The 27,349-nt window shown below is 40.6% G+C and overlaps 1 protein-coding gene across 1 annotated transcript in view; it reads right to left on the bottom strand.

Annotated features, from left to right (window-relative positions):
- Nucleotides 1–27,349, bottom strand: part of LRRIQ3 (leucine rich repeats and IQ motif containing 3) — a 102,387-nt gene that overhangs the window by 6,284 nt on the left and 68,754 nt on the right. The window contains exons 8-9 of the mRNA XM_084637184.1: nucleotides 22,077–22,794; nucleotides 10,410–10,629 (exon numbers count right to left, since the gene is read on the bottom strand). Coding sequence (XP_084493310.1) covers nucleotides 10,446–10,629; nucleotides 22,077–22,794 — 902 coding nt within the window. The 3' untranslated portion in view covers nucleotides 10,410–10,445. The remainder of the gene's footprint in view (nucleotides 1–10,409; nucleotides 10,630–22,076; nucleotides 22,795–27,349) is intronic.

The following is a 27,349-nucleotide window of genomic DNA, read 5'->3' as shown; positions in this document are numbered from 1 at the left end:
TAAAAGATACTTGGTTCAGTGTCCCTTAAGGCAATAATGGGAGATGTTCTTAATGTGACTTTCTGAAAACCAGGGAAGATTTTGTACTGTGCCTTCAAAGGGCTTTAATCCAACTTTGGGCACTTTCAATTCTGGTAGCCTTCAATAGCCCTGAGTGCTGGTGCTGCTCAGAATCCCCACAGTGCCATGTTGTTCAGAAAATCTCAATGTAAACATTTGCCTTGCAATGGAGAGGAGATGCTGGCATGGAAGCATGTAGACTAATCAAACAGGTTTGGCCAAACAAATTTCAGCTGATGCCTTTAAAAATGTTTTCTTCTATGTAACATTGGGCAGCACTAATGAAGGAGGTATAACTTAAGTTGATAGGAGTACATTTTTGATACAACACCACAAACTTATTGAGAAGTTGGAAACAGGCTGTATGGTTTGAACACATATTTGGGGAAATAAATTGTCCAAGAGTCAAGTAATTACTAGTCCAAATGTCGGAAGGTATCAACTGACTCAGGAGGAAGCTCAGGCTACAGTTTATATTGTGTTATTCTTCAACTGGGAATAAAGTAGAACTCAAGAAAGGGGGCTGGGCATTTGGATGTTAACTCAGCATATGTGTGCTGTGTAGAGGGTGGCCTGGGAACTTTGCTTGTTCACGCTGGTATTATTGGCTTGAGTTTATTAACAGAAAAAGAATGCTGAACTCTTTGTTTTGCTGCAGAAATTTAATCTGCAATCAGATATAAAGTAGATTAAGTTTGGGTCCTACTACTTTACTTTACCCTTCCACCCACTGCATGTGCCCTCCAGCCTTTCATGTCACCCCATGCCAGGTTTTGTGAGGGGACCTGTGTACAGCAACTTACAGCTGTCTTATCCAGTGCCAACACTGGGGGAATTCTCCCCCAAACTGGTATGGGGTTTTTATGGCAACATACAGGGGATGTAGTGGGGTGAAAATCTCACCCCATGTGTTCTCCAAGCTCCTACAAAAATTAGTAATAATTACGCAGATAAGTAGTACCATAGCCCAATTCCACATAAACCTGTACGCACATGAGATATCTTTACTCAAACAATGTCCCACTGAAATCAGTGGCATTCCTCATGTGAGTAACTTTTAAACATCTATTGGGTTTTTAGCGGTCTAGTGCAGGGGACTTGCTCAAGACACTTTGCATCATGAAATCCCTTAACATTGGGCCGAAGTGGTACGGCGGACAATGCACAGGCTGTCTGCACTGGGGTGAACTTCACCCCATTGGCAGAATTAAATCAGTGAGAACTGGGCATGCAGAACTCCTGAAGGATCAGGGGTTTATAAAAATGATATTGTTACACAGACTTAAAAGAGTTCTGCCCAAAGGAAAAAAGTCAATAGTTCTGACTTTTGTTTTTTAAATTCTTTATAGTTCGTAATGCTGATTTTTTCCTATCAGTTTTCTTTTTTCATTTGGGAAATATCAAGGAGTTTTTGCATTTTGAGTGGAACAAAAATGTACTTTTGTTTAAATTTGAGCTAGGTTTAAGTTTAAGGCTAAAAATCTTTACTGTTGGTTTATGTTTAAATAAAATATAAAATTAATTCTAAAATGACACTGAATACAAAAGTCTGTCCATCACATATGGCTGGAATCACCAAAAGTCACAAGCCTCCATATTACAAAGTCCAACAGCAAGCTGCAATTTTTAATAAATAATATATAAGAATTAATAAAGAATATGACATTCTGTTGCACTTTGCATCTAAGGAACCCAAGTACATTTGTTTATGATCACTATGATTTACTGCTACATTTTCCTAAAGATGCTTTAATCTTTTGATATTAGCACTGCCTCACCCCTTCAGCACCTGATATCAGATATAGAGGAGGCAAGAAGGCTGGAAAATTAATGAATCAAGTGATTAAACTACAGGCCAAACAAAACAAGAAAATGAAAATCTCCTGGAAGTGGTGACATTTGTTTAGAATATATGTCTAATGTTACTAACACAATCCCAATATACTGAAAGAGAAAATCATTAAAAGTTATAGATACTGGGACAAATTTTCTTGTGTTCCAAAACTTTTGCTCAGCTCAGCATGGGAGTGGCAGAGGACCTGTCAGGGGACCATTTTTGGCCTCAGCAACATATAGAGATCCTGACAGGCAGCTCTAAATGCTAAATGGAACACACCCCTAAAGGAGAATAGGCATAATAGCTTTCCCAGGCCCTTCCCAGGCCCTGTCATCATTTGGGCTAAAAGTGAGAGAGGGGAGGGTGGTACGCTCTACGCCCAGAATCAGAACTTTTGCACCAGGAGGAAGTATCCCTAGGATTGGGGAATTCTCTGCTGAGCATCAGAGGCCAGTTTCCAGCACCTTTTTACCTCCTAAGTGGCACAAAGAGATAGGATCTGATTAGAGAATCCAGCTGAATTTCTGGTCTTCTAATTACTCCCTAGATATGAAGCTTCAGGTTCTTTGCACCTTCTCTACACACATATAATTACAGGCCTGGCTAGTAGAAAATCAGTTGCTTCTATTTTTTTCAAACTTTAGCTGATCAGGCTGAAAATGTCCATGTTTGCTCTGTTTCTTGAAACTTTCGTGGAAAATGGTTCATTCTCAAAAATCTGAGAAAGAGGTCATAGGAAGTTTTTTTGCTAATATTTAAAAAAAAAATCCAAGTGTTTTTTGTTTGTTTTTAAAAAGTTCTAATGCCTTCATGCTTTTGAGCAAGAACTTGATGTTTTGAAATGAGATAGCATAAGATATGTGACCCCAAGACTACCCATGTGAAAACCTATCTAGATTTGACAGGGTTGTAAGCCTCTGACTGTCACCATTTGCACAGGATCAGTACAGCTTGTTGCTAAAATCTCCAAACTTTTAAGCAGCCCTTAGCATGTCCAGCTTCCTACATACTGACTACACTGAGCATGCACAGATCCTCTTAATTAGTAGGCACATAACTAGAGCCCTAGAGGAAGTGGGGAGTAGTGAATGCTGCTGCCTTAATAGCCACTTTGGCCTATGGAAAGGTGAACTGGATTAGGAGCCAAGATGAGACCATGAATTATAAATGTACCTCTCTTGATAATTAGTATTAATAATTCTGTGAACTTCACAGCCCTTATTATTGAGCACCGTCTCCTACCTTGACCTTTGGAGGCAGTCCACAATCATTCACCCATTTTAGAAATTAGACAACTGAGAGATTACAAAAGGTCACTTCTGGCAGAGCTGACAATAGGAACTGGGTCTGCAATATGGCAGACCAAAGACTCAACCATTTAGTCATACTGCCTCTCAGAATGAATACGTCAAATGTATGTGCTTGGCCGTACTGACTCACCATTATACAATACTCCCCTCCAGAGTGAGGAATAAAACCCAGGATTCCTAACACTTCTTTGCTATCTAGCAAATCTAGATAATAAGATTCTGGGATTGTCACTCTGTGTGTGACTCTGAAGCCTATTATGTCTGTTGAACCAGCATACACAATAATCCTCAACACACAAAACTCCTCAATGTAGCACTCACCCCTCCAAATCTCACTCACCCATACAAATCTACACAGAATCCTCCAGCACAATCCCCTCTAGACACAAATCAACACAATCAATCACACAACACAAGCAGCAAACACAACAATCCAAGGACATATACCACCTGACTACAGCCCTTTCCTCCCCCGCATTTACCACCCACACAAATCTTCCTGCACAATACAACTACTGACACATATCAACACAAACACCCACACAACAAACCCAAACACATATAACCCCTCACCACAGTGCATAGCTCTCATTTTACACAAACATATCAACAAAAGTTTAACAGTACAACACATAGACTCACTCACCTTCTTTCATACTTCCCATAAAACAATATACTTGAGTACCAAAACCATTTTGACTACTTGTACTTCGGTGCAACAGGCTGTCTTTCTCCCCCTTCAGTGCATAGTTTGCATATATTATAGCAGCCAACTAATGCTATCAGTTACTCTTTTATCTCATGTGATAAAGGCCTGAACTGTAGCTCTAAAGAACCTGGGTTCCAACCTTACAGGTGAGAGGTACCAGCATAATTCCACATAAAGGAATTTCTCATGGCTTTTTTGTGTTTGGTTTTTTTAAACCTAGGAAATTAAATACAAAATAGTAGGTTAAAAAAGCATTATTAAGGTTGAAAGTCAAGCATTCAGAATTTTAGAAATTCCAGAATAAAGGCTGACCATTCACCCTTAATTTGCCCTTCATGCATTTGCATTATGATACAGTTTTTTATTACAGGATCTCACATTATTTGTTCTCCAAGATCCCGGTCTCATTCAACATACAGGATGAGACAGAGGTTTGCAACAAGAGAAAGCATGTCATCTTGCATTTAAGCCACGGAACTGAGTTTTATCTCTGGTTCTGACACAAACTTCCTATGATGTTGGGCAATATTATCATAATACATACACACAAAGGGTATGAGAAAGTTGCACAGGCAACTGTTATGTCATTTACTAACTTTAGAGTGCTTGGAATTGCAATATTAACATTCTTTTAACTTTTTGTGTGTATGTCATAATATAAAATGTTTCACACAGGCACACACACATTCTGAATTTTCGAAACCTCTAGACGCACATCCAAGTGCAGCCTTTGAGGCTGACACATCTCTTGGCAGTGGGAAATCCCACAGTCCAATTGTGTTGGCCCTGAAACTAGTGCAGTTTCTATCAAGTCTCCCCAATAGCATATTTCTAGAGTTCCGATGAAGCTCTGGACCCTCTCTGATTTACTGTTTTCCTCTTCAAGGATTACATGGCAGGATAAGCAAACAACAGATTCTGCCAAGGAATTTCTAGCACCCACACTTAACTCGTAGGCAGGGGTAGATATATACTGTGCTAAAAAGAACAGAACCTATGCGCTAAATCCCTCCCCTCCAAGAGCCCTTTGGGATTTGGACAGTGTATTTTCAGGGTCTTGAGACCCACTTCTCTTCCTTCTTCTCTTACCTGCTTCTGTTCTCTTCTCTCTAAAATGGTTGTTGAGAGAGTCCGTATTTTATAAAGTTGCTGTCCCCTTTCTCAGGTGACCAATCTGAGTTGCTTGCAGTCCCTCATTAGACAATCCACTGCTTGGTACAAGGCCACCTGGGAGAAAGGGTTTCTTTGGATGGTACTTAACTCATTGTCCATAGACCCTCCTGGTTAATGGCCCGTAGTTGCTCTGCCCTGTTCACCCTCTGTCAATACCTCAAGATATCCCAGTCCAAGATGGAGGTAAAAAGGAAGGCACAGAACAATCATACAATCAAAATGGCACTCTTCAAAGTTGAATTTATAGTCTCATACAGATACAGACATATACTAAATCACCCTGGATGCTAAGGTCCCCTCATGGAGACAGAGTACAGCAGAAGCATATGGGAGAGTGATCAAGAGGAGCCCAGTTGCTTATAGAACTATCCTATCAGGGTGGAGTAGGGACATCAAGAGCCGTGGAGAGAGACAGTTTGCCACAGAGTGGGTACTTCCTTTTCCACAGATCTCAGTCATCCATTGAATTAGAAGGCCATTCTCCTTGTATCCTTTCCAAACTACTCTAATCCCAAGGAAGCAGCCTGACCTTTTGTTCCATATCCACACGTTTTACTTCAGGAAAGACAACTATCACCCTGATATATGTCAAAGAAATTCCTAGGTAATGAATGAATAAGAACCACTATAGGCTTTCACAGTTGCTTTATAGAAAGTTCTATTATTTAACAAAGTATTTTTATCTTTCAGAGACAGACCTTCTCATGTTTTTATTTATGACAAGGTTTTAATATACTTGTGATTTAATATATCTTCTCTTATGTGATTCATTAGCAATTTAACTCAACACATGGTCACACACACTGAGCAGATCAGAAGACAGAAATTATAAGTATTGTTTGCCTAAGAAAATAATCTAGACGAATGAAGAAAGATGTACGAAAAGTGTTATACCACATCAAAGAGTGAAAACAATATTGGAGAGAGGCTATTTAAATATTATATAAATGTCTAGAATTGCTGTAAAAGCTGAACAGCAGATATGATGGAATGTTTTTATCCTAATCAGTTCAGTCTCCAATTATGTATTCTACACTCCTGCTAAAATGCCCATTTTCCGGAGGTTGGGTATTTCACTTGATTTTTTCTCTCCAATAAACTACAGATATTACTTTCCACTAGTTACTAACCAGAGTTTAGAAGTTTCAAGTACAGTTTAAATGCTTGCAAATTATTTAAAAAATTGTTTTAAAACATGACTTTTATAAACTATTGAATCTCAGTTTTCTATAACTGCCTATTCTGGATGATTTCTGTGTTCTTTTAATTAATTAATTGATGCTACTGAGCATCATGATTTCAGAAAAAGTTCTATTCAAGGACAAATTTTCAAGTAGCCTCAGGAAATTGGTGTACAAAATGTAAGAATAACATATATAAGCTACCCCTAAATCACAGGTGGGTTGCAAAGTATGAGACTGAAAGACAAGTGCTTCCCATTAGCTCAGAATTAATCCCACTTATACAGGGACAAATTAAAGCTAAGCAGAGCACAGATCCAGAAAAACACCACCAGTCACAGACTCTTTCTCCCAGTTTCACACAATGTTTCTTTCTTCTGTTGCTGAGATCATGGTCTTATTCGTCAAAGAATCAACCCACACAGTCTATCCCAGTTAAATGGTCAGTCAAAGCAAACAACTGTGCTGTCCCAATGCCTCCTGATCTGATTCTAGCTCTCAGACTCCAGATTCCCAAGGATTTTGTCTTAATGGATGCCTGCATTTATACAGTACCTTTTGTCATAAAGGATCTCTAAGAAACAGTTTGCTATCACCCCACCACTCACCACACACACACACATATATACCCTCACCCCACTCTCTGGCAAACACACACATGCTTAACTTTAAAAATAATCATATGCATAAATATTTTTAAGTTTGGGGTCTATATGTGCATACAAGAAGAACTGTAGCCAAATATGGGGTTAGAATTACTATAAATTGTCTAGATCTTTTTTAACATTCCATTGTTGGGACCTTTCCTTTACATGTCATCCAAAAGATGGCCCTTACATCCAATAACCCCTAACATGATACTGGGCAGGTAGACCAGTCAGTCTCAGAGAAAAACGTGGGACTTACATAAATGCTAGCATCACTTCCTACTGCACCCTGGCTTTCCTTGGAAGTCTCCCTGTAGGAGTGTGGCAGGAGCAGAGTGTCCTTGTGGACCTTCTGCGCAGCCTGTTGTCAACACAGGTCTCCCTGGGTGGGAAGAATTCTCTATTTCTATTGTCCAGTGCGGTGGGCTCTGCCCCAACAGCTAATTGTCCCTTCAGTATTATCTCCTTGTGGGTGTGGTTGAGGGGCTCTGCTGCAAAAATGTTCTACAACAGAGTTTCTCAAACTGGGATCCGCGGTACTCCAGGGGGTCCGCGAGCCCCGCTGATCAACTCCTCCCCTCTCTCCCTCAACTTCTCCCCCTCCCTCCCAGCACTTCCTGCACACCAAGGAACAGCTGTTCCGTGGCATGCAGGAGGTACTGGGAGGAGGGGGAGGAACAGGGACATGGTTCGCTTGGAGTAGGGGGCAGAATCACATCCAGGGCCACCAGCCTCACTGATCAACTCCTCCCTCTCCCTCCCAGTGCCTCCTGCATGCCGGGGAACAGGTGTTCAGCGGCATCCAGGAAGCACTGGGAGGAAGGGGGAGGAGCGGTGATGGGGCACACTCAGGGGAGGGGACAGAAAGAGGCGGGGAAGAGGAGGGGCAGGGGTTGGCCCTTGGGGAAAAGGGTGGAGTCTGGGTGAGGCCTGGGGCTGAGCGGGGGGTTGGGAGTCTGAAAATTTTAAATCAAAATAGAGGTCCTTAGGTTTCTAAAGTTTAAGAACTGCTGTTTTACAACAAAAAGCAAATGTAACTCAGTACTAGGCCACTCCCCTGTCTTCTGGGGGAGGGGAAGCATTCCTGGCCTTTCCTTTGGGCTTGATTCCCAGTCTCTGATTTGAGTATTGCTCATTCCTTGGGATCTAGCTATTCCTCCACTGTGGTTGCTCAGGCTAGCAGGCCTCTCTCCACAACTCTGCAAGCAAAGTTCCTTTCCTTTCAAAGTTCCTTCCTTTCCTAAACAGTTTGCAAGCAAAGTTCCTTTCAGGCAGAAAGGTAGAGCTCCTTCTGGACAGAATGGATCAGGTTCTCGCTTTTTATTTCCCTTCCAATAAAGGCTTGGCATTGACTGCAGGTATAGCAAGGCAGGGCTAGTAGAGAGCAAGGGCTCTCCTTAACCTCTTCTCTGCTGGTATAGGGCCTCTCTCCCTATCACTCTCCCATACAAGTATTGACTATGGCTCATCCTGTTTAGCTTAAGAGATCACAGCCCTAGCTAGTACTCATGTATAGTCACACAAGAGTATTGGACACTTATGGCTTGTCTACACAAACAACTAGACTGCGGTGAGCTGGGGTGTGAATCTATTCTGCACTTGTCTGCCACAATCTAATGGTCATTGTGCACCCTGCTGCCATACACGAACAGTTTGTTAGAACGCTTTGATCTAGCCCTTTTGAAACAGGATTAGCTCAAAGTGTATTCATACATAAGAACATAAGGACATTATAGTGCCCTTCTGCTCTATCTTACCAGTTCACACCTGAGTATTAAAAAAGATTGTTTCTATACAGCTGTGGCCTATGCACAACTAAAGGAAGAGAAGAACTGGCAATCGGAAATATCATTTGGAATGAATGAAAGAGACAGGCTTCCAGGGACTCAAGACAGAAGAGAATGAAAGAAAATTGCATAACTTCACATAGTACACAATGGTAGAGTAAGGAGATTGTCTTTTTTTTTAAGCAATCATAATGATTTTGTTTTAGGGCATAGACCCACAATATATTTATTTAGCAAAATTAATATACTCAAGTATTGGGATAGCTCAGTGGTTTGAGCATTGGCCTGCTAAACCCAGGGTTGTGAGTTCAATCCTGGAGGGGGCCATTTAGGGATCTGGGGTAAAAATTGGGGATTGATCCTGCTTTGAGCAGGGGGTTGGACTAGATGACCTCCTGAGGTCCCTTTCAACCCTGATATTCTATGATAAGTTTATAGCTATCCATCTCCCTCATGACCTGTGAGACTATTTATGTCTGAAACGTTCTCACTTTCCAAAAACAACCTTTAACATGTTCTCTTGCTGCTATATCAAAGTTGTCGGGGAACTGGCTTTTACCAAGAACATGCATGCAGCGTGAGGGATCAGCATTTTTATCAGAATGGCAGAATGGAAGCCTGATTCTGTTTCTTTTTTTTTTTTTTTTACGAGGCTAGGTGGTTAGCCATGTTATCAATCCTCCCCACTTTATCCAGGCTCGGGACCAACAGCCACATCAAAATGCAGAAGCAGCAGCAAATAAGAGAGGACTGGAAGAAACTAGTTTCCGCCCTGAGTGCCAACACTAGCCCAAGACAGATATAAGAATAATAATAAAAACGACTATATTTTATATATGCAGTGTAGTTGTTGCCACGTTGGTCCCAGGATATTAGAGAGAGAAGGTGTTTGAGGTAATATCTTCTGTTGGTGAGAGAGCTTCTCTGTTGGTAAAATACATTACCTCACCAACCTTGTCTCTCATATTTTATATAGACATGCACACACATGTACACATACAGAGTCAGAAGTATGTATAAAAAGAATGTAAGCAGAATAAACTAGAAAGATAATTAATTACATGTCTGAAAGCAGCTAATGAGACGAATCCAAGTACACAGCGTGCTAATGAAAGTTAGCAGCTAGGAGAAAATGCATCGGGGTTGCCAGAATGAAACAGAAAATACATTCCATCTAGAGCTTATGGCATTGTTGTATGTTTACATTTGCTGAGGCAGCACTGAGGCAAAGCTTCAGCAGCACTGTCTGCAATAACTGTAGTCAAAATTTTAATTGCACTCTTGCTATTTGGCTACATTATCAACCATAAAAGCCCTATTATTTTTTTCGCACTGAATAATTTAGTTTTCAGAGTAAGTACAGATGATAACTGTATGCACACGTGTAGTCCTCGCCATTTAAAAGTAAACATTTACCACCAATTACCACACAATGCAATCTGAAATATCACCGTCTCTTCTAAGGTTAGGAAAATACTGAGCAATATCATACACTGAAGTGTGGTATCTAATACTGTAGTAAATGTTGATTTTTTAAAATAAGACCAGTTTTATACATTCTAGAAGTAAACAGACTTAATTGTCTCTCTTCATTATGTTTTTTTTCTTAAATGAAGGCCTGGAAGTTCAGTTTAAATGATGAGAGTATAGACTTCCAAATTTAGTATTCAAATAAAAAGACAAAGTTTGGTTTATATTCACTTACAATGTTGCAAGTTAACATCTTAAACATTGGAGTTTATTATACATGCTTTATTGCACTGCAGCTCAATGGCGGCTTGATCATAATTTTCATATTGGCTTGATGATCCTTTACAGCTGCAACTTTTGCCTTGACTTGCTGTAATCTCTCACTAGTTTTTTGAGAAACAATGGAACCCAGAATCACGTTTTCTGCTAAGTTTTCTTTTTGTAACATCAATTTCCTGGAGAAAAATAAAGGAAGAGACTTCAGTCTTATTCATACAACTTGCAGCCATGGTTTACCAGTCACAGATCAGCTGAGCAAATTTCCTGATAAAAGTCTTGTCTCTAAAAGTTAGACTCTTTCATACATATATGCTCTTGGCTTCTTCTTTATATTTTACAACTGTGTCTAGCTTCTTTTTTCTCCAATTAAGCTAGATTAATTAAATTCATTTTAATGAAAATTTCTGATAGATTTGGAATTTGACGTACTATTCCAGTGGTTCTCAAACTGGGGGTCGGGACCCCTCTGGGGGTTGTAAGGTTATTACATGGGGGGTCACGAGCTGTCAGCCTCCACCCCAAACCCCGCTTGCCTCCAGCATTTATAATAGTGTTAAATATATTAAAATGTGTTTTTAATTTATAACGGGGGGGGGGTCACACTCAAAGGCTTGCTATGTGAAAGGGGTCACCAGTACAAAAGTTTGAGAACTACTGTACGACACCCATGCTCCTCTTCTTTCGCCTCCTTTCCCATAGTAATTAATGTATATACAATTTAGACAGGCCGTAGGAATAATTTTTGCTTCTGTAGGCTGAAGTTTGTCTACAGTGCAGAGGACTATCACAAGGCCCACTGCACCAGGGGTTCTCAACCAGGAGTATGTACACTCTAGAGGATCTTCCAGGAAGTACATCAATTCACCTAGATACTTGCCTTGTTTTACAACAGGCTATATAAAAAGCACTAGCAAAGTTAGTACAAACTAAGATTTCACACAGATAATGACTTGTTTATACTGTTCTATATACTATATCGGGGTTCTCAAACTGGGTCACAGTCCCAAAGTGGGTCGCAAGTTCGTTTTTATGGGGTCTCCAGGGCCGGAGTTAGATGTGCTGGGGCCCAGGGCAGAAAGCTGAAGCCTGAGCTCTGCCACCTGGGCTGAAGCCAAAGCCCGAGCAACTTAGCTTTGCAGGGCTCCCTGTGGCATGGGGCCCTGGGGAATTGCCTTGCCGGCCACCCCCTAATTCTGGCCCAGAGAGTAGGAATAGACTCAGTGTGGAGAAAAACTTAATGGTTGCTGTCACTTCACTGCCTCCCAGTATGGCAGGGCTCACAAGTGAAAAACAGGCTCAAGTATATTTATTATATGGTAGAAATGAGAAAATAAGCAACTTTTTAGTAATAGTGTGCTGTGACACTTTTGTATTTTTATGTCTGATTTTGTAAGCAAGTAGTCTTTAAGTGAGCTGAAAGGGGTACAGTAGGTTGAGAACCACTGCTCTGCACGACTTAAATTCTGCACAGGAGCAAAGACACCACAGAGGGGGCTGTGCACAGGGCTGAGAGCCATGGACAGGGTCTCTGTACCAATTCCACAGGCTAATACAGAATGCTATGACATTGGTAGGCCAGGAATGGTGCCACAGGATTCACACTTACAAACAGTCCCAGCACTGAACACCATGAGCACAAAGTGGCTGCGACTAACTCTTCCAGGCCATAGGAACAGTAACCACAAAGACTGCAATAGCATCACTCACAGCTGCAAATTATGAATTTTACCTTCTTAAACCTTACTGCACTCCACTTGCACAGAGCACCTTTATTTGGATTCCATGCCAGTGGAGGGATTCTGCTATCAGTGAAGTTAAAAAGACACTCAAAAAGAGTAGGTATTGTCCTGTTTATGAGGAATCCTCATGGTCAAACTATCAAAACTTGCACTTATTTAGAATGTTGCATTATGCTCTAGTTTTTAAACGTGATTAAGCAGTATAGCTGTGGTTAAAAGTCTCCAACTATCTCTATTATCAACCCAATTTATGTGGTTTATAATTTGACCATTGTACATTTCATCCAACTGAACATCAGTGGACAACTTAGCTTCCAAAAGAGGCCAGTATAGTTTTAAGGAAATGTATAAAATAAATCAATTAAGCCTCTAGGTATGGTGCATAAAGTAGGGTTCCCCAGTCCACACACAATGTAGATCTTTTTTTTTCACCTCTGTACAGAAAAAACATTCCACCCAAAACAAACAAAAACCCCAAATCCAATCTAAAAAACAACATAATTACTTTTCTTTGAAGAAGTGCACACATGCTGGCATTAATTTAGGGCCCAATCCTGAAATCCTTACTTAGGCAAAATTCCTAATGGGAGTTTTGCCTATACAAATCTTGAACAGAGAATTTATAACAAGGGCATAAAGGGGAAAGCATGCTCAATCGTCCTTCAATTCCTTCACCAATACAGAATCCAGATGGCATAGGGCTACCCAGTAGCAAGGAAAGAGTCGTGGAATCTTCGGACTGATTCCAAGAGTCTGAAGAGTCTGGAATGTGGACAACATTTCTTGAAGAACCACAGTTACTTTATGAGGCCACATCCAAAAGCCTGAGACATACTCTTCCAGATGTTTCTGGATAAGCATATAAGCTGCTGATGAAACCGATGAAGTGGGTTTTAGCCCACAAAAGCTTATGCCCAAATAAATTTGTTAGTCTCTAAGGTGCCAAAAGTACTCCTCATTTTTCTACCGTGGTCTTGAATCTTTCCTGTGGTAGATAAGCCCTTGCTGGTGTGGAATTTAGCACTGCCCCATGAACTGTTCTCTGCGTTGGCAACAGTGTGGTCCTGAGACTCAGAGTAGTGGAAAGATGTGGAATTAGGTGACCTGAATAGTTCACCTGCCGTGGTGATTTTCCTCAAATGAGTTAATCGTTAATGTACAGATATACCTGGATCCCTTGTCTCCTTCTGTGAGCCACCACAACTGCCAATCACTTGGTGAACACCTTTGGTGCTGATGAAAGACAAAGAGCAAAACTCTCTACTGATAGATGCTCCCACTTGGAATCTCAGGTATTTTGTGTGTGTCAGTTGAACTGATATGTAAAGTAAGTGTCTTGTAAAATAGTGAGCCAGGAAGCAGGGATAGGGATTTGGGAATTTAATAATTGGATTATAGAGGCCAACCTTATCATCCTGCATTTGAAATGACAGATGAAACTGTTGCAGGGTGGATTGATTTAAATCAGTGATTTAAATAATCAATTTTAATCATGGCTTAAATCAGCAAGCAGGAAACCTTGATATAAATAATCAATTTTAATCTTGTTTTGCATTTGTACTTTTTAGTTATTTCCTAAAGAAAGGTTGATTCTCACTGGTTGGTAACCTTTAAAACATGTTGATTTGCAATTCAAAATAGCATTTATACTATATTTGGTGCTTCTTTTTGTTAAAGCATACATTATATCTATCTATACTATTTATTTAAGCAATAAGATGACAATTTACATTTATTCACTTTCTTAATTTTTACATTTCTAATATGTTAGAAAATGGTCAGTGATGCATTTGTCATTTGCTAATGAGCATTAATTTTTCTTGTGATTTGTGTCAAGCTCTATTTTGATGGAAATTAGAATTTAGTTAAAAATGAACCAAAACAGAATTTTAAAATGGTATTTTTATTATTTAGGTAGCTGGGGCCAGAGAGGTAGATACCAAGGTATGTGCTCTCTCCAAGATTTAGCACTAGTTAGGGGTAAAAGGCTGGGGCCAGAGAGGTAGATACCAAGGTATGTGCTCTCTCCAAGATTTCATAGGTCTGTGACTATTTATTATTATTTAACTATGCTGGATACATAAGAAAAAAAGTTTAACAAAAAGGTTATCAAAACAAAATTATTTTTTTTAAACAAAGGAAGTATTATCTGTAGTTAGTGACCTGAACTCATTGTTTCCAGGTACCATATCCTTCAAGAGTTTAAAATGAGTAGATCTCATCCTCTCACGCTTTGGGTTTTTAATTCAGAGATTGGAAAAGAAAAACAAGCATTCCTGCTTTCTCAATTCCCAGTTGGTTTCTTAACTCTGCATGTACTAGTCATTGAACTGAGCTAACTAAATAAACTCAAATAAAGAAAATATTCTCTCTGTACCTGTAGTAGAGGCCTCTGATGTCAAAAGGTGGTTTTGCACTTTAACAAAATCTGGTTTTAGGTGCTTACCTATTGACCTCCACTAGTTTGGAGGTTTGACTTTCTTTAAAATTTGACAACAAACATGGACTGCTTGATATGATTTTTAAATTAACTTAAATAATTGTAATCAATTATAATATGTTTAGTCTTTGACATAGGTTGTCATAATTTCAGTTAATTTTCAATAAGTTTATTTTATTTTTAAAACTATGTATTTTCAATAAAAAATCAAATTTAAATAAAAAAACCCAAACCATTGATTTTTTTCTACTTTGACTTGTTGAGAAATCTCAAATCGAGGACTAGATTCCAGATCTCTTTCTTCTTCCAAGTTAGAAAATAAGGAAAGTAAAGCCCCATCCCTCTGAACTCCAGGGGCACATCTTCCACTACTCCAAGATTTAGAAGAGAGTCCACTACTTGTCTTAACATCTCATGAGAGGGATCCTTAAAGAGGGAGAAGGAAGGGGTTGGACTAGGAAGGGACGGGGATTGAATGGAATACCCTACACTGACAATCTCTAAAATGGTGTGGTTTGAGGTAATTCCATTCCAGGCCTCTCAACAATAAAACAGCGGTTGCCTAAGAAGGGTGGATGTGGTGGGAAAAACTATATAATGTTCAAAGGTTATTTATGGCTTTGATGCCATAAAATTTGCTATTATGAAATGAACACAGTGTGCAGTAGAGGAGGAAAAGGTAGAAGGCCTTCTGCATTGCCCTTCTTCCTTGGCAGCTCAGATCCTAATCCAGTGAGGAAGAGGAGATATTTGTTGGGATCAAGAACTTTTCCTCAGCAGGTGTTCTTCATCACTTTCCTGTTCTTCATGTGGTATAGTGAGAGCTGTGGCAGCTTCTCCTCTTGAGCAACTCTACGAAGTTTCATAAAAGAAGGAAATTTAGCACTAGTTAGGTGTAAAAGGCTGGGGCCAGAGAGGTAGATACCAAGGTATGTGCTCTCTCCAAGATTTCATAGGTCTGTGACTATAGTGACGGCTCTTAGATTCCCTGTCAGATCAGTAGGGGTCATACAAATGGGAACAAGATGAGCAGGTGGAGGATACCTCCTTACTATACTCAGAAGGGTAGAAAGAAAATGAGTACTCCTCCTCTAATGGCGGCTTTACCCTATTCAGAATTCTAGGGTGAGCTTAAGTTTCCCCACCCTTCCACCACGGGAGCGGAAGAGTTCACTAATACCATAACATTACTGGTAGTTGATACGTAAGTGCAGGGCAGTCCCACAACTGAGGACAATTGTGGTGAATCAGGTTTCACTGTCACTGCAACATCACTGAGTATCAAAAACAACATTGATGCTAAGAAATCAGTGGTGGGAGAATCTGTACCATAGCTTTCAGCACTGGTCATGGGTGCCAGGGTCATCAGCACCTTGTGCACAAATGTCGGCACCAAGAGGTCAGTCCAGACTACTGCCTGAGATGGTACTGTATGTGGACCAAATTTAGGCCATGAACTACCTCTTTGGCTAAGTAATAAAATGACACCACCAGATCTACTTCTGATGTGTAATCACATCACATCTGCTAACTTTAGAGACAAAAATAAGCATTTACTGATTCACAGATTTGACAGCCAAAAAGGACTATTTTGATCATCTAATCTGATCTCCTGCACCACACAACAAATTTTCTTCCAGTAACTTCTGTATCAAGACCATAATTTCTGTCTGATCTAGAACACAGACATCCAATCTTGATTTAAAGACTTCATGTGATGGAGAATCCACTACATCCCTAAGTAAGTTGTTCCAATGGCAAATTAATCTAATTGTTAAAAAGCTGTATCTTATTTTTAGTCTGACTTTGTCTAGCATCAGACACTAGATCTAGTTATAACTTTGTCTGCTAGATTAAAGAGCCTGATCAGAAATCTTCCCCACATATAGGTACTTACAAATCGCGATCAAGTTACCTAAATCTTCTCTTGGAGAAACTAAATAGATTGTGCTTCTTGAGCCTCTCACTGTTTGGCAGGTTTTTCAAACCTTGAATCATCCTTGTCGTTTATTTCTGAACCCTTTCCACCACATCACACTGGGAGCTCATGATCAGTTCATGATCCGGGGGAAGAAAGCAGAAGGAGACTCCGCTGGTTGGAAGGCATGAGATGCGCTGTCCTAAGGTTGGGGGTTCCATGACCACCACTCCCAAAAGAAGGAGGTGGGTGGTGGTGGTCGGGGACTCTCTCCTCAGGGGGACTGAGTCACCTATCTGCCGCCCTGACCGGGAAAACAGAGAAGTCTGCTGCTTGCCAGGGGCTAAGATTCGCTATGTGACGGAGAGACTGCCGAGACTCATCAAGCCCTCGGATCGCTACCCCTTCCTAATTCTCCATGTGGGCACCAATGATACTGCCAGGAATGACCTTGAGCGGATCACTGCGGACTACGTGGCTCTGGGAAGAAGGATAAAGGAGTTTGAGGAGCAAGTGGTGTTCTCGTCCATCCTCCCCGTGGAAGGAAAAGGCCGGGGTAGGGACCGTCAAATCGTGGAAGTCAACGAATGGCTACGCAGGTGGTGTCGGAGAGAAGGCTTTGGATTCTTTGACCATGGGATGGTGTTCCATGAAGAAGGAGTGCTGGGCAGAGACAGGCTCCACCTAAAATAGAGAGGGAAGAGCATCTTTGCGAGCAGGCTGGCTAACCATCTTTGCGAGGAGGGCTTTAAACTAGGTTCACTGGGGGAAGGAGACCAAAGCCCTGAGGTAAGTGGGCAAGCAGAATACCCGGAGGAAGCACAGGCAGGAACGTCTGTGAGGGGAGGGCTCCTACCTCATACTGAGAATGAGGGGCGATCAGCAGGTTATCTTAAGTGCCTATATACAAATACACAAAGCCTTGGAAACAGGCAGGGAGAACTGGAGGTCCTGGTGAAGGCAAGGAATTATGACGTGATTGGAATAACAGAGACTTGCTGGGATAACTCACATGACTAGAGTACTGTCATGGATGGTTATAAACTGTTCAGGAAGGACAGGCAGGGCAGAAAAGGTGGGGGAGTAGCACTGTATGTAAGGGAGCAGTATGACTGCTCAGAGCTCTGGTATGAAACTGCAGAAAAACCTGAGTGTCTCTGGATTAAGTTTAGAAGTGTGAGCAACAAGAGTGATGTAGTGGTGGGAGTCTGCTATAGACCACCGGACCAGGGGGATGAGGTGGATGAGGCTTTCTTCCGGCAACTCGCAGAAGGTACTAGATCGCACACCCAGGTTCTCATGGGCGACTTTAATCATCCTGATATCTGCTGGGAGAGCACTACAGCGGTGCACAGACAATCCAGGAAGTTTTTGGAAAATGTAGGGGACAATTTCCTGGTGCAAGTTCTGGAGGAGCCAACTAGGGGGAGAGCTTTTCTTGACCTGCTGCTCACAAACCGGGAAGAATTAGTAGGGGAAGCAAAAGTGGATGGGAATCTGGGAGGCAGTGATCATGAGTTGGTCAAGTTCAGGATCCTGACATAGGGAAGAAAGGGAAGCAGCAGAATACGGACCCTGGACTTCAGGAAAGCAGACTTCGACTCCCTCAGGGAACTGATGGGTAGGATCCCCTGGGGGAATAACATGAGGGGGAAAGGAGTCCAGGAGAGCTGGCTGTATTTCAAAGAAACCCTATTGAGGTTACAGGGACAAACCATCCCGATGTGTTGAAAGAATAGTAAATATGGCAGGCGACCAGCTTGGCTTAACAGTGAAATCCTTGCGGATCTTAAACATAAAAAAGAAGCTTACAAGATGTGGAAGATTAGACAAATGACCAGGGAAGAGTATAAAAATATTGCTCGGGCATGTAGGAATGAAATCAGGAGGGCCAAATCACACCTGGAGCTGCAGCTAGCAAGAGATGTTAAGAGTAACAAGAAGGGTTTCTTCAGGTATGTTGGCAACAAGAAGAAAGCCAAGGAAAGTGTGAGCACCTTACTGAATGAGGGAGGCAACCTAGTGACAGAGGATGTGGAAAAAGCTAATGTACTCAATGCTTTCTTTGCCTCTGTCTTCACGAACAAGGTCAGCTCCCAGACTGCTGTGCTGGGCAACACAGCATGGGGAGTAGGTGGCCAGCCCTCTGTGGAGAAAGAAGTGGTAAGGGACTATTTAGAAAATCTGGACGTGCACAAGTCCATGGGGCCGGATGCGTTGCATCCGAGAGTGCTAAAGGAGTTGACGGCTGTGATTGCAGAGCCATTGGCCATTATCTTTGAAAACTCATGGCGATCGGGGGAAGTCCCGGACGACTGGAAAATGGCTAATGTAGTGCCCATCTTTAAAAAAGGGAAGAAGGAGGATCCTGGGAACTACAGGCCAGTCAGCCTCACCTCAGTCCCCAGAAAAATCATGGAGCATGTCCTCAAGGAATCAATCCTGAAGCACTTACACGAGAGGAAAGTCATCAGGAACAGTCAGCATGGATTCACCAAGGGAAGGTCATGCCTGACTAATCTAATCGCCTTCTATGATGAGATTACTGGTTCTGTGGATGAAGGGAAAGCAGTGGATGTATTGTTTCTTGACTTTAGCAAAGCTTTTGACACGGTCTCCCACAGTATTCTTGTCAGCAAGTTAAAGAAGTATGGGCTGGATGAATACACTACAAGGTGGGTAGAAAGTTGGCTAGATTGTCGGGATCAACGGCTAGTGATCAATGGCTCCATGTCTAGATGGCAGCTGGTATCAAGTGGAGTGCCCCAAGGGTCAGTCCTGGGGCCGGTTTTGTAAATCATCATAAATGATCTGGAGGATGGTGTGGATTGCACTCTCAGCAAATTTGCAGATGATACTAAACTAGGAGGAGTGGTAGATACGGTGGCAGGTAGGGATAGGATACAGAGGGCCCTCGACAAATTGGAGGATTGGGCCAAAAGAAATCTGATGAGGTTCAACAAGGATAAGTGCAGGGTCCTGCACTTAGGACGGAAGAATCCAAAGCACCGCTACAGACTAGGGACCGAATGGCTAGGCAGCAGTTCTGCGGAAAAGGACCTAGGGGTGACAGTGGATGAGAAGCTGGATATGAGTCAACAGTGTGCCCTTGTTGCCATGAAGGCCAATGGCATTTTGGGATGTATAAGTAGGGACATAGCCAGCAGATCGAGGGACGTGATCGTTCCCCTCTATTCGACATTGGTGAGGCCTCATCTGGAGTACTGTGTCCAGTTTTGGGCCCCACACTACAAGAAGGATGTGGAAAAACTGGAGAGAGTCCAGCGAAGGGCAACAAAAATGATTAGGGGTCTGGAACACATGACTTATGAGGAAAGGCTGAGGGAACTGGGATTGTTTAGTCTGCAGAAGAGAAGAATGAGGGGGGATTTGATAGCTGCTTTCAACTACCTGAGAGGTGGTTCCAAAGAAGATGGTTCTAGACTATTCTCAGTGGTAGAAGATGACAGGACAAGGAGCAATGGTCTCAAGTTGCAGTGGGGGAGGTTTAGGTTGGATATTAGGAAAAACTTTTTCACTAGGAGGGTGGTGAAACACTGGAATGCGTTACCTAGGGAGGTGGTAGAATCTCCTTCCTTAGAAGTTTTTAAGGTCAGGCTTGACAAAGCCCTGGCTGGGATGATTTAATTGGGGTTTGGTCCTGCTTTGAGCAGGGGGTTGGACTAGATGACCTCCTGAGGTCCCTTCCAACCCTGATAGTCTATGATTCTAGTTGGGTATCCATCACGACCTTGAAGTCATTTTCAGAGTCACTGTTTTCCAGAATCCAGTCCTCCATCGTGTAAGTGTGACCTATACCTCTTTGTTCTTAGGTGTACACAGTGGTTATATTAAAATGCACGTTGTTCAAGTGAGCCCATTTTACCAAGCAGTCCAGATTGTTCTGTAGAATAGATCTGGTCTATTCATTCCATTATTGCTTTTTATTCCCCTTAGCATGGCAAAGCCAATAACTAAGAGGGAGAGAGCTAGATTCTATTCCATCTTGTGCATGCATCATCAACACAATCATTTACTAAATTTCCAATCAGTTACACAAGTGTAAACCCATTGAAGACAATGGAATTGCTCAGCTGTCACTAATGGCATAATTTGAGACAATAAGGTTACACAGGTGCAACTGGGGGTTTAATACGGCTTGCAGAACTTTTGTTTGTGGGAAACATGGAAATTGGCTCACTCACTTCTCAGATTGGAGGTTGTGCTTGTAGTTAAAGAAAAACATTTTTACTGTAAATTAAGCATATTTCATATGGATGTCATTGGAAGCTAACAAACATGGACCCTCACAAGTCATTTTTCAGAGCAGAGCTATGCTTTAATGTGAATAGGTGTCTTTAGGGATTTGGAAAAAATACTTTAAAATAGATAAAGTAATTGCCTGAAAAATGCAGTTACTATGTGTGCAGAATAGTTATATTGCACAATAGAATTTACTTTTGCCATACATTTACAAAATCCTAATTTTCATGGTTCAAGGCTCATCTATTCCAAATTGTATCAAGCTGAATTCTAAGGAATGCATTGACATTCTCGATTCAGTTTTTTTGCCCCAAAATTGTCTTGGGCAATAAACTGTTAAAGATTTATTTGCACCTTAGTAAAAATAACATGGCATTGTGCTACACACAAAGACACTGCATCGTGAGACAAAAAGGTTGCTGTTGTGTCTTATCTGAACAGGGCATGATTACACAAGCATACATTTTCTACTGTGCAAAGTCTCAAAGAAAAGAATGAGAAATCTTAACCACAATGGTGAAGTCTTGGACTAATGAATACTTTGATGCTTTTTGTTTGCTTTCTATAGACTTTTGACAGTATAATCCAGCACAGGTGATGCTGCATAGTAAGAATAATGTACTGTCTGCTTTATTTTTGTGGACAAAAAAAACCCCCAATGTTTTATTTTGTGGAATATTCCCTTAAAAAAATCATGTTAGTGTTGAAATGTGGTTATGGTCGCTGTCCTCACTTTATGTAAATGGACAAATCCTGCCCTGTCCTCCTTAGCCATGGAAGGTGGTGCACACAGGGAACTTTCACGCTGCTGCAGAGTTGGGTGAGCTGAGAAAGGTGGCTCTGAATTCCACTACTTTGTGGATCTGTTCGATTTTCCCTATGGGAGGCAAACAAAACACTATACAGGCCACTTCAGGCCTGAGGTCTCCCCACCTTCCCAAGTACCCAGTACATGTACCTAGCACTTGTGCTCAGATTCAGTGCAAGGGACACGATTGGCTAAGTGAGGTATTAAGGTTGTACTTGAAGTTCCCCTTGATTTTGTGGTTCCACTTCTAGAGGAACACTTTGTTTACAATACTGTAACTCTGATATTTGATCTGTTTTTGGAACTGAGCAAGGATGTGATTTATTTGTGTTTCTGTTTATTCTACAAAAAAGCATCCAAAACATTCTAGCATATGGATGTATTTCAATCTAGAAAAATGATCCACATCCAATCCAGCATTCATATTATAACACTGAATATTAAGAGAAACATACCTCTGCTCCTGAAAATTTTTAATCAGCTCCTTCCATTTTTCCATATCTTCTTTGTTTTCCTTAACAATGCTTTTTCTTTCCTTCAGGGTTTCCTCACTTTTCCTCAATCTGTCAAGTCTAAACAAACTCTGTGTCAAAGAAGCATGCTGAATGCTGAAGTCTTGAATTAATGAATACTCTGATGCTTTCTGGTTCTTGGTTTCTAAAAACTGAGCATGCCTTTGCCTTACTTTTTCAATAAATCCTGATCTTCTCAATTGATGTTGTTGTAAAGCTTCTTGAATTCTAATATCTTCTTCTTTGCATCTTTTCTGAACACCATTCTTTTTCTCCTCAAGAAAACCCTTAATACAGTAGTCAGTTTCACCTTTGGCAATTTGCATCTGCATAACCCCACGTATCTTTTTAGTTTGGATCTCACATCTCTTACTCTCTCTGTAGGCTTTATCAATAACATAAAATGGTCCAAGTCTTACAGATCCATACATTCTAGCAAAAATCCTCTTCTCTATACTTACTGGGTGATTCACAGCTTTAAGCTGTGGAGCAGGATGAACAAGAGAATGAAACGGGTGTACGGCATGCCAAATTTCTTCCTCTTTCTTTTGAAATATCATCAGCTTCTCCTTCACTGAATGAAAAGCAGCTTTACAAACTGAAAGCCTAAATTTAGTTTCTACCTGCTCCTCCATATTAGGTTTCTCCACGTCCAAGAAACCTATGATACAAAGAATGCAATATTTAATCTGTGATGCATATTTGATTATAAAAATTTACTATTTCTTATTTTTCAGACTCTTTATTAGATTTTAATATCTACGGATGATAAATGTCCTATTTAAGTCAATCTATCCTCTTGTGAGTTTGAATTAAATATTAGATTACTTTGAAATAAGACTTTAAATTATCTTGTCATATCAGCACAGTATTATCATCTGCCAAAATTTGTTTGTTCAACACACCTAATAATGATAAGCAAAGGCTCAGAGTTAAGTCTAATAGACTGCTTTTTATTGTGTCAAAATGGCTGGGCAAAAGTTTTTAAATATTTAATAATAATAGTAGTAAGTGCCAACTTAAAAATCAGCTACTATTCTTTTTGGAGCCTAATCAAACCCCTCAATGAATTCAGTCGGAATCTTTCAATTTACTTTAATAAGTTTTAGATCAGCACCCTGCTCTATTACTTGTCCAAAGAAAATTATGATATTTTTGAAAGTTTCACAAGTTCCTATACCTGCTACCTTTTTAAAGGCAGATTTTTTTAACCTACTGACATTAAAAAAAATCACAGCATAAAATAATGTAACAGTTGAATAATATTATTATAAATAATATCAATTTTCATTCTGATTTTTAAAAATATATCCCTTGCTCTACCTGTATTTCACGGTGTCTCTTAAAATTAAATATCAGTCATATTCAATTGGGTACTTCATCTTCTATATTCACATCCACAACAAATTATTCCTCCCTTTTATACACTGAGTATAATACATGTTCAAATATTGTCATTCGTTTTATTTATGTGAAAATGTTTACAAAACAGTAGGCCCATTACTCAATGAGGGGGGAAAGACAATAACAGAAAATGTGGAAATGGCAGAGGTGCTTAATCACTTCTTTGTTTCGGTTTCCACCAAGAAGGTTGCTGGTGATGGGACGTCTAACATAGTGAATGCCAGTGAAAATGAGATTGGATCAGAGTCTAAAATAGGGAAAGAACGAGTCAAAAATTATTTAGACAGGTTAGATATCTTCAAATCACCAGGGCCTGATGATATGCATCCTAGAATACTCAAGGAGCTGACTGAGAAGATATCTGAGCCATTAGCAATTATCTTTGAAAAGTCATGGAAGATGGGAGACATTCCAGAAGACTGGAAAATGGCAAATATACTGCCCATCTATAAAAAGTGAAATAAGGACAACCCAGGGAATTACAGACCAGTCAGCTTAACTACTGTACCCAGAAAGATAATGGAGCAAATAATTAAGATATCAATTTGCAAATAGCTAGAAGATAGTAAGCTGATAAATAACAGTCAGCATGGATTTGTCAAGAACAACTCATGTCAAACCAACCTGATAGCTTTCTTTGACAGGGTAACAAGCCTTGTGGATCGAGGGGGAAGGGGTAGATGTGGTATAACTTGACTTTAGTAAGGCTTTCAATACTGTCTCGCATGACCTTCTCATAAACAAACCAGGGAAATACAACCTAGATGGATCTACTATAAGGTGGGTGCATAACTGGTTGGAAAGTTGTTCGCAGAGAGCAGTTACCAGTGTTTCACAGTCATGCTGGAAGGGCATAACGAATGGGGTCCCGCAGCGATCAGTTCTGGGTCCAGTTCTGTTCAATATCTTCATCAATGATTTAGATCAGTGGTTCCCAAACTTGTTCCGCCGCTTGTGCAGGGAAAGCCCCTGGCGGGCCGGGCCAGTTGGTTTACCTGCCATGTCCGCAGGTTCGGCCAATTGTGGCTCCCAGTGGCCATGGTTCGCTGCTCCAGGCCAATGGGAGCTGCTGGAAGCGGCGTGGGCTGAGGAACATACTGGCCACCGCTTCCAGCAGCTACCATTGGCCTGGAGCAGCGAATCGCAGCCAGTGGGAGCCACAATCGGCTGAACCTGTGGACACGGCAGGTAAACAAACCATCCCGTCCTGTCAGGGGCTTTCCCTGCACAAGTGGCGGAACAAGTTTGGGATCCACTGATTTAGATAATGGCATAGAGAGTACACTTATAAAGTTTGCGGATGATACCAAGCTGGGAGGGATTGTCAGTGCTTTGAAGGATAGGATTATAATTCAAAATGATCTGGACAAACTAGAGAAATGGTCTGAAGTAAACAGGATGAAATTTGATAAGGACAAATGCAAAGTACTCCACTTAGGAAGGAAAAATCAGTTGCATACATACAAAATGGGAAACAACTGCCTAGGAAGGAGTACTGCGGAAAGGGTTCTGGGGGTCACAGTGGATCACAAGCTAAGTATGAGTCAACAGTGTAATGCTGTTGCAAAAAAAGCAAACATCATTCTGGGATGTATTAGCAGGAGTATTGTAAGCAAGACACGAGAAATACTTTTTCCGCTCTACTCAATGCTGATTAGGCCTCAACTGGAGAATTGTGTCCAGTTCTGGGTGCCACATTTCAGGAAAGATGTACACAAATTGGAGAAAGTCCAGAGAAGAACAACAAAAATGATTAAAGGTCTAGAAAACATGACCTATGAGGGAAGATTGAAAAAATTGGCTTTGTTTAGTCTGGAGAAGAGAAGACTGAGAGAGGACACAATAACAGTTTTCAAGCACATAAAAGATTGTTACAAAGAGGAGGGAGAAAAATTGTTCTTCTTAACCTCTGAGGATAGGATAAGAAGCAATGGGCTTAAATTGCAGCAAGGGAGGTTTAGGCTGGACATTAGGAAAAACTTCCTAACTGTCAGAATAGTTAATCATTTGAATAAATTACATAGGAAGGTTGTGGAATCTCCATCATTGGAGATTTTTAAGAGCAGGTTGGACAAACCCCTGTTACAGATGGTCTAGAGATAGTACTTAGTCCAGCCTTGAGTTCAGGGGACTGGACTAGATGACCGCTCAAGATCCCTTCCAGTTCTATGATTCTATGTTCAGCTCATGCACTCCCTCAGAGCTTTACAGTGCCAAGGAACATAGTAAGAAGCATGAAGTGAATTTTTTGGCCTTTGTGGCTTTCATTTAAGGACTTCATGTTATTTTTATGCAATAATTGCATTTGCAAAATAGCCATGGTCACAAAAGAATTTTTTGTTTTACCTGTTTTCTGATCAAATCCACTTCTTACATGAGTGCCAGTCACATTGCTTCATTTACAGATAAAATAACTTTTAGTACTATAAGAACTGCAGAGCCAATATGCACTAGTTGCATAGGAGCATGCTATATTTTGTTCTGCCTCATGCATCATCTTGCAAAGCAAGACATATGCTGAATATAGAATATTTATGTGTTGACAATGTATGAGGGTAAAAAGAAAATGGCTTGATTTCAAGACACTTGAAGTGCTGTCAGTTTAAAAAAATCTTGTTTTGATTTGAAAATTGAGCAAATTTGTTACAGAGTGACTTAAGGAGAATAAATATCAAACACCAAAATGTCATTTTACAGAATCATTTTTGTTATCATAATCATATAAGAGGTAAACATAAACATTCTCTCTTTTCAACCTGAAAAGGGGTTTTTGTGGATGAAAACAAGAGAAATGTTTACATGAAGTTTCCTTTTGAAGAATATATAGCTATATGTCAGTGAAAAAATACATGAGTTTTACCTAAGATTTGTGGCAAATAATGTAGATCAAGCTCATGTCTCATATTTCAGATATTTTTCCCCCTGCCATCCTCAATACAATAATCCTTTGACTATGTCAACAGGAATAGTTCAGTATGTCTACTAGGATGTTCTCTTACTCTTTGAGGTATGTGAGAATTCAAAAATACTTTTCTTGAAATCATTATTTTCATTAAGAGGGACTCCCGACATACATATAAGGCAGACAGAGTGGCCTCCTGTGTTTATTTAGCACATCACTTACTGAGTCAACATTTCCTTATGTATACTCGATATTTTAAATGTCTACAATGCTTTAAAGACTTTGTTCAGTAAGAAGATATACACATTATTTTGATTTCCTGGAATGATCACACCACTGTGGTTGCACAAGTCTCTTATGAAAGCTCTCAGCCTACATTGCATACAACCAATCGTAACTTAAATTAGCCACTTGAATTAACAGAGTAACTAATAGCAGCAGTAGGTTGTACTGGGGAGCAATTAAATACAATAAAATATCATCAATTATATTAAAATAAGACAGGTTTCAGAGTAGCAGCCGTGTTAGTCTGTATTCGCAAAAAGAAAAGGAGGACTTGTGGCACCTTAGAGACTAACCAATTTATTAGAGCATAAGCTTTCGTGAGCTACAGCTCACTTCCTCAGATGCATATCGTGGAAACTGCAGCAGGCTTTATATATACACAGAGAATATGAAACAATACCTATTCCCACCCCACTGTCCTGCTGGTAATAGCTTATCTAAAGTGATTTCCAGCACAAATCCAGGTTTTCTCACCCTCCACCCCCCCACACAAATTCACTCTCCTGCTGGTGATAGCCCATCCAAAGTGACAACTCTTTACACAATGTGCATGACAATCAAGCTGGGCTATTTCCTGCATAAATCCAGGTTCTCACATCCCCCCACCCCCATACACACAGAAACT

This window comes from Lepidochelys olivacea (assembly GCF_965140295.1).
Source record: "Lepidochelys olivacea isolate rLepOli2 genome assembly, chromosome: 8".
Taxonomy (NCBI): Eukaryota; Metazoa; Chordata; order Testudines; family Cheloniidae; genus Lepidochelys; species Lepidochelys olivacea.
Note: the sequence above shows the minus strand (reverse complement) of the source record. Positions and strands in the feature narration are given on the sequence as shown.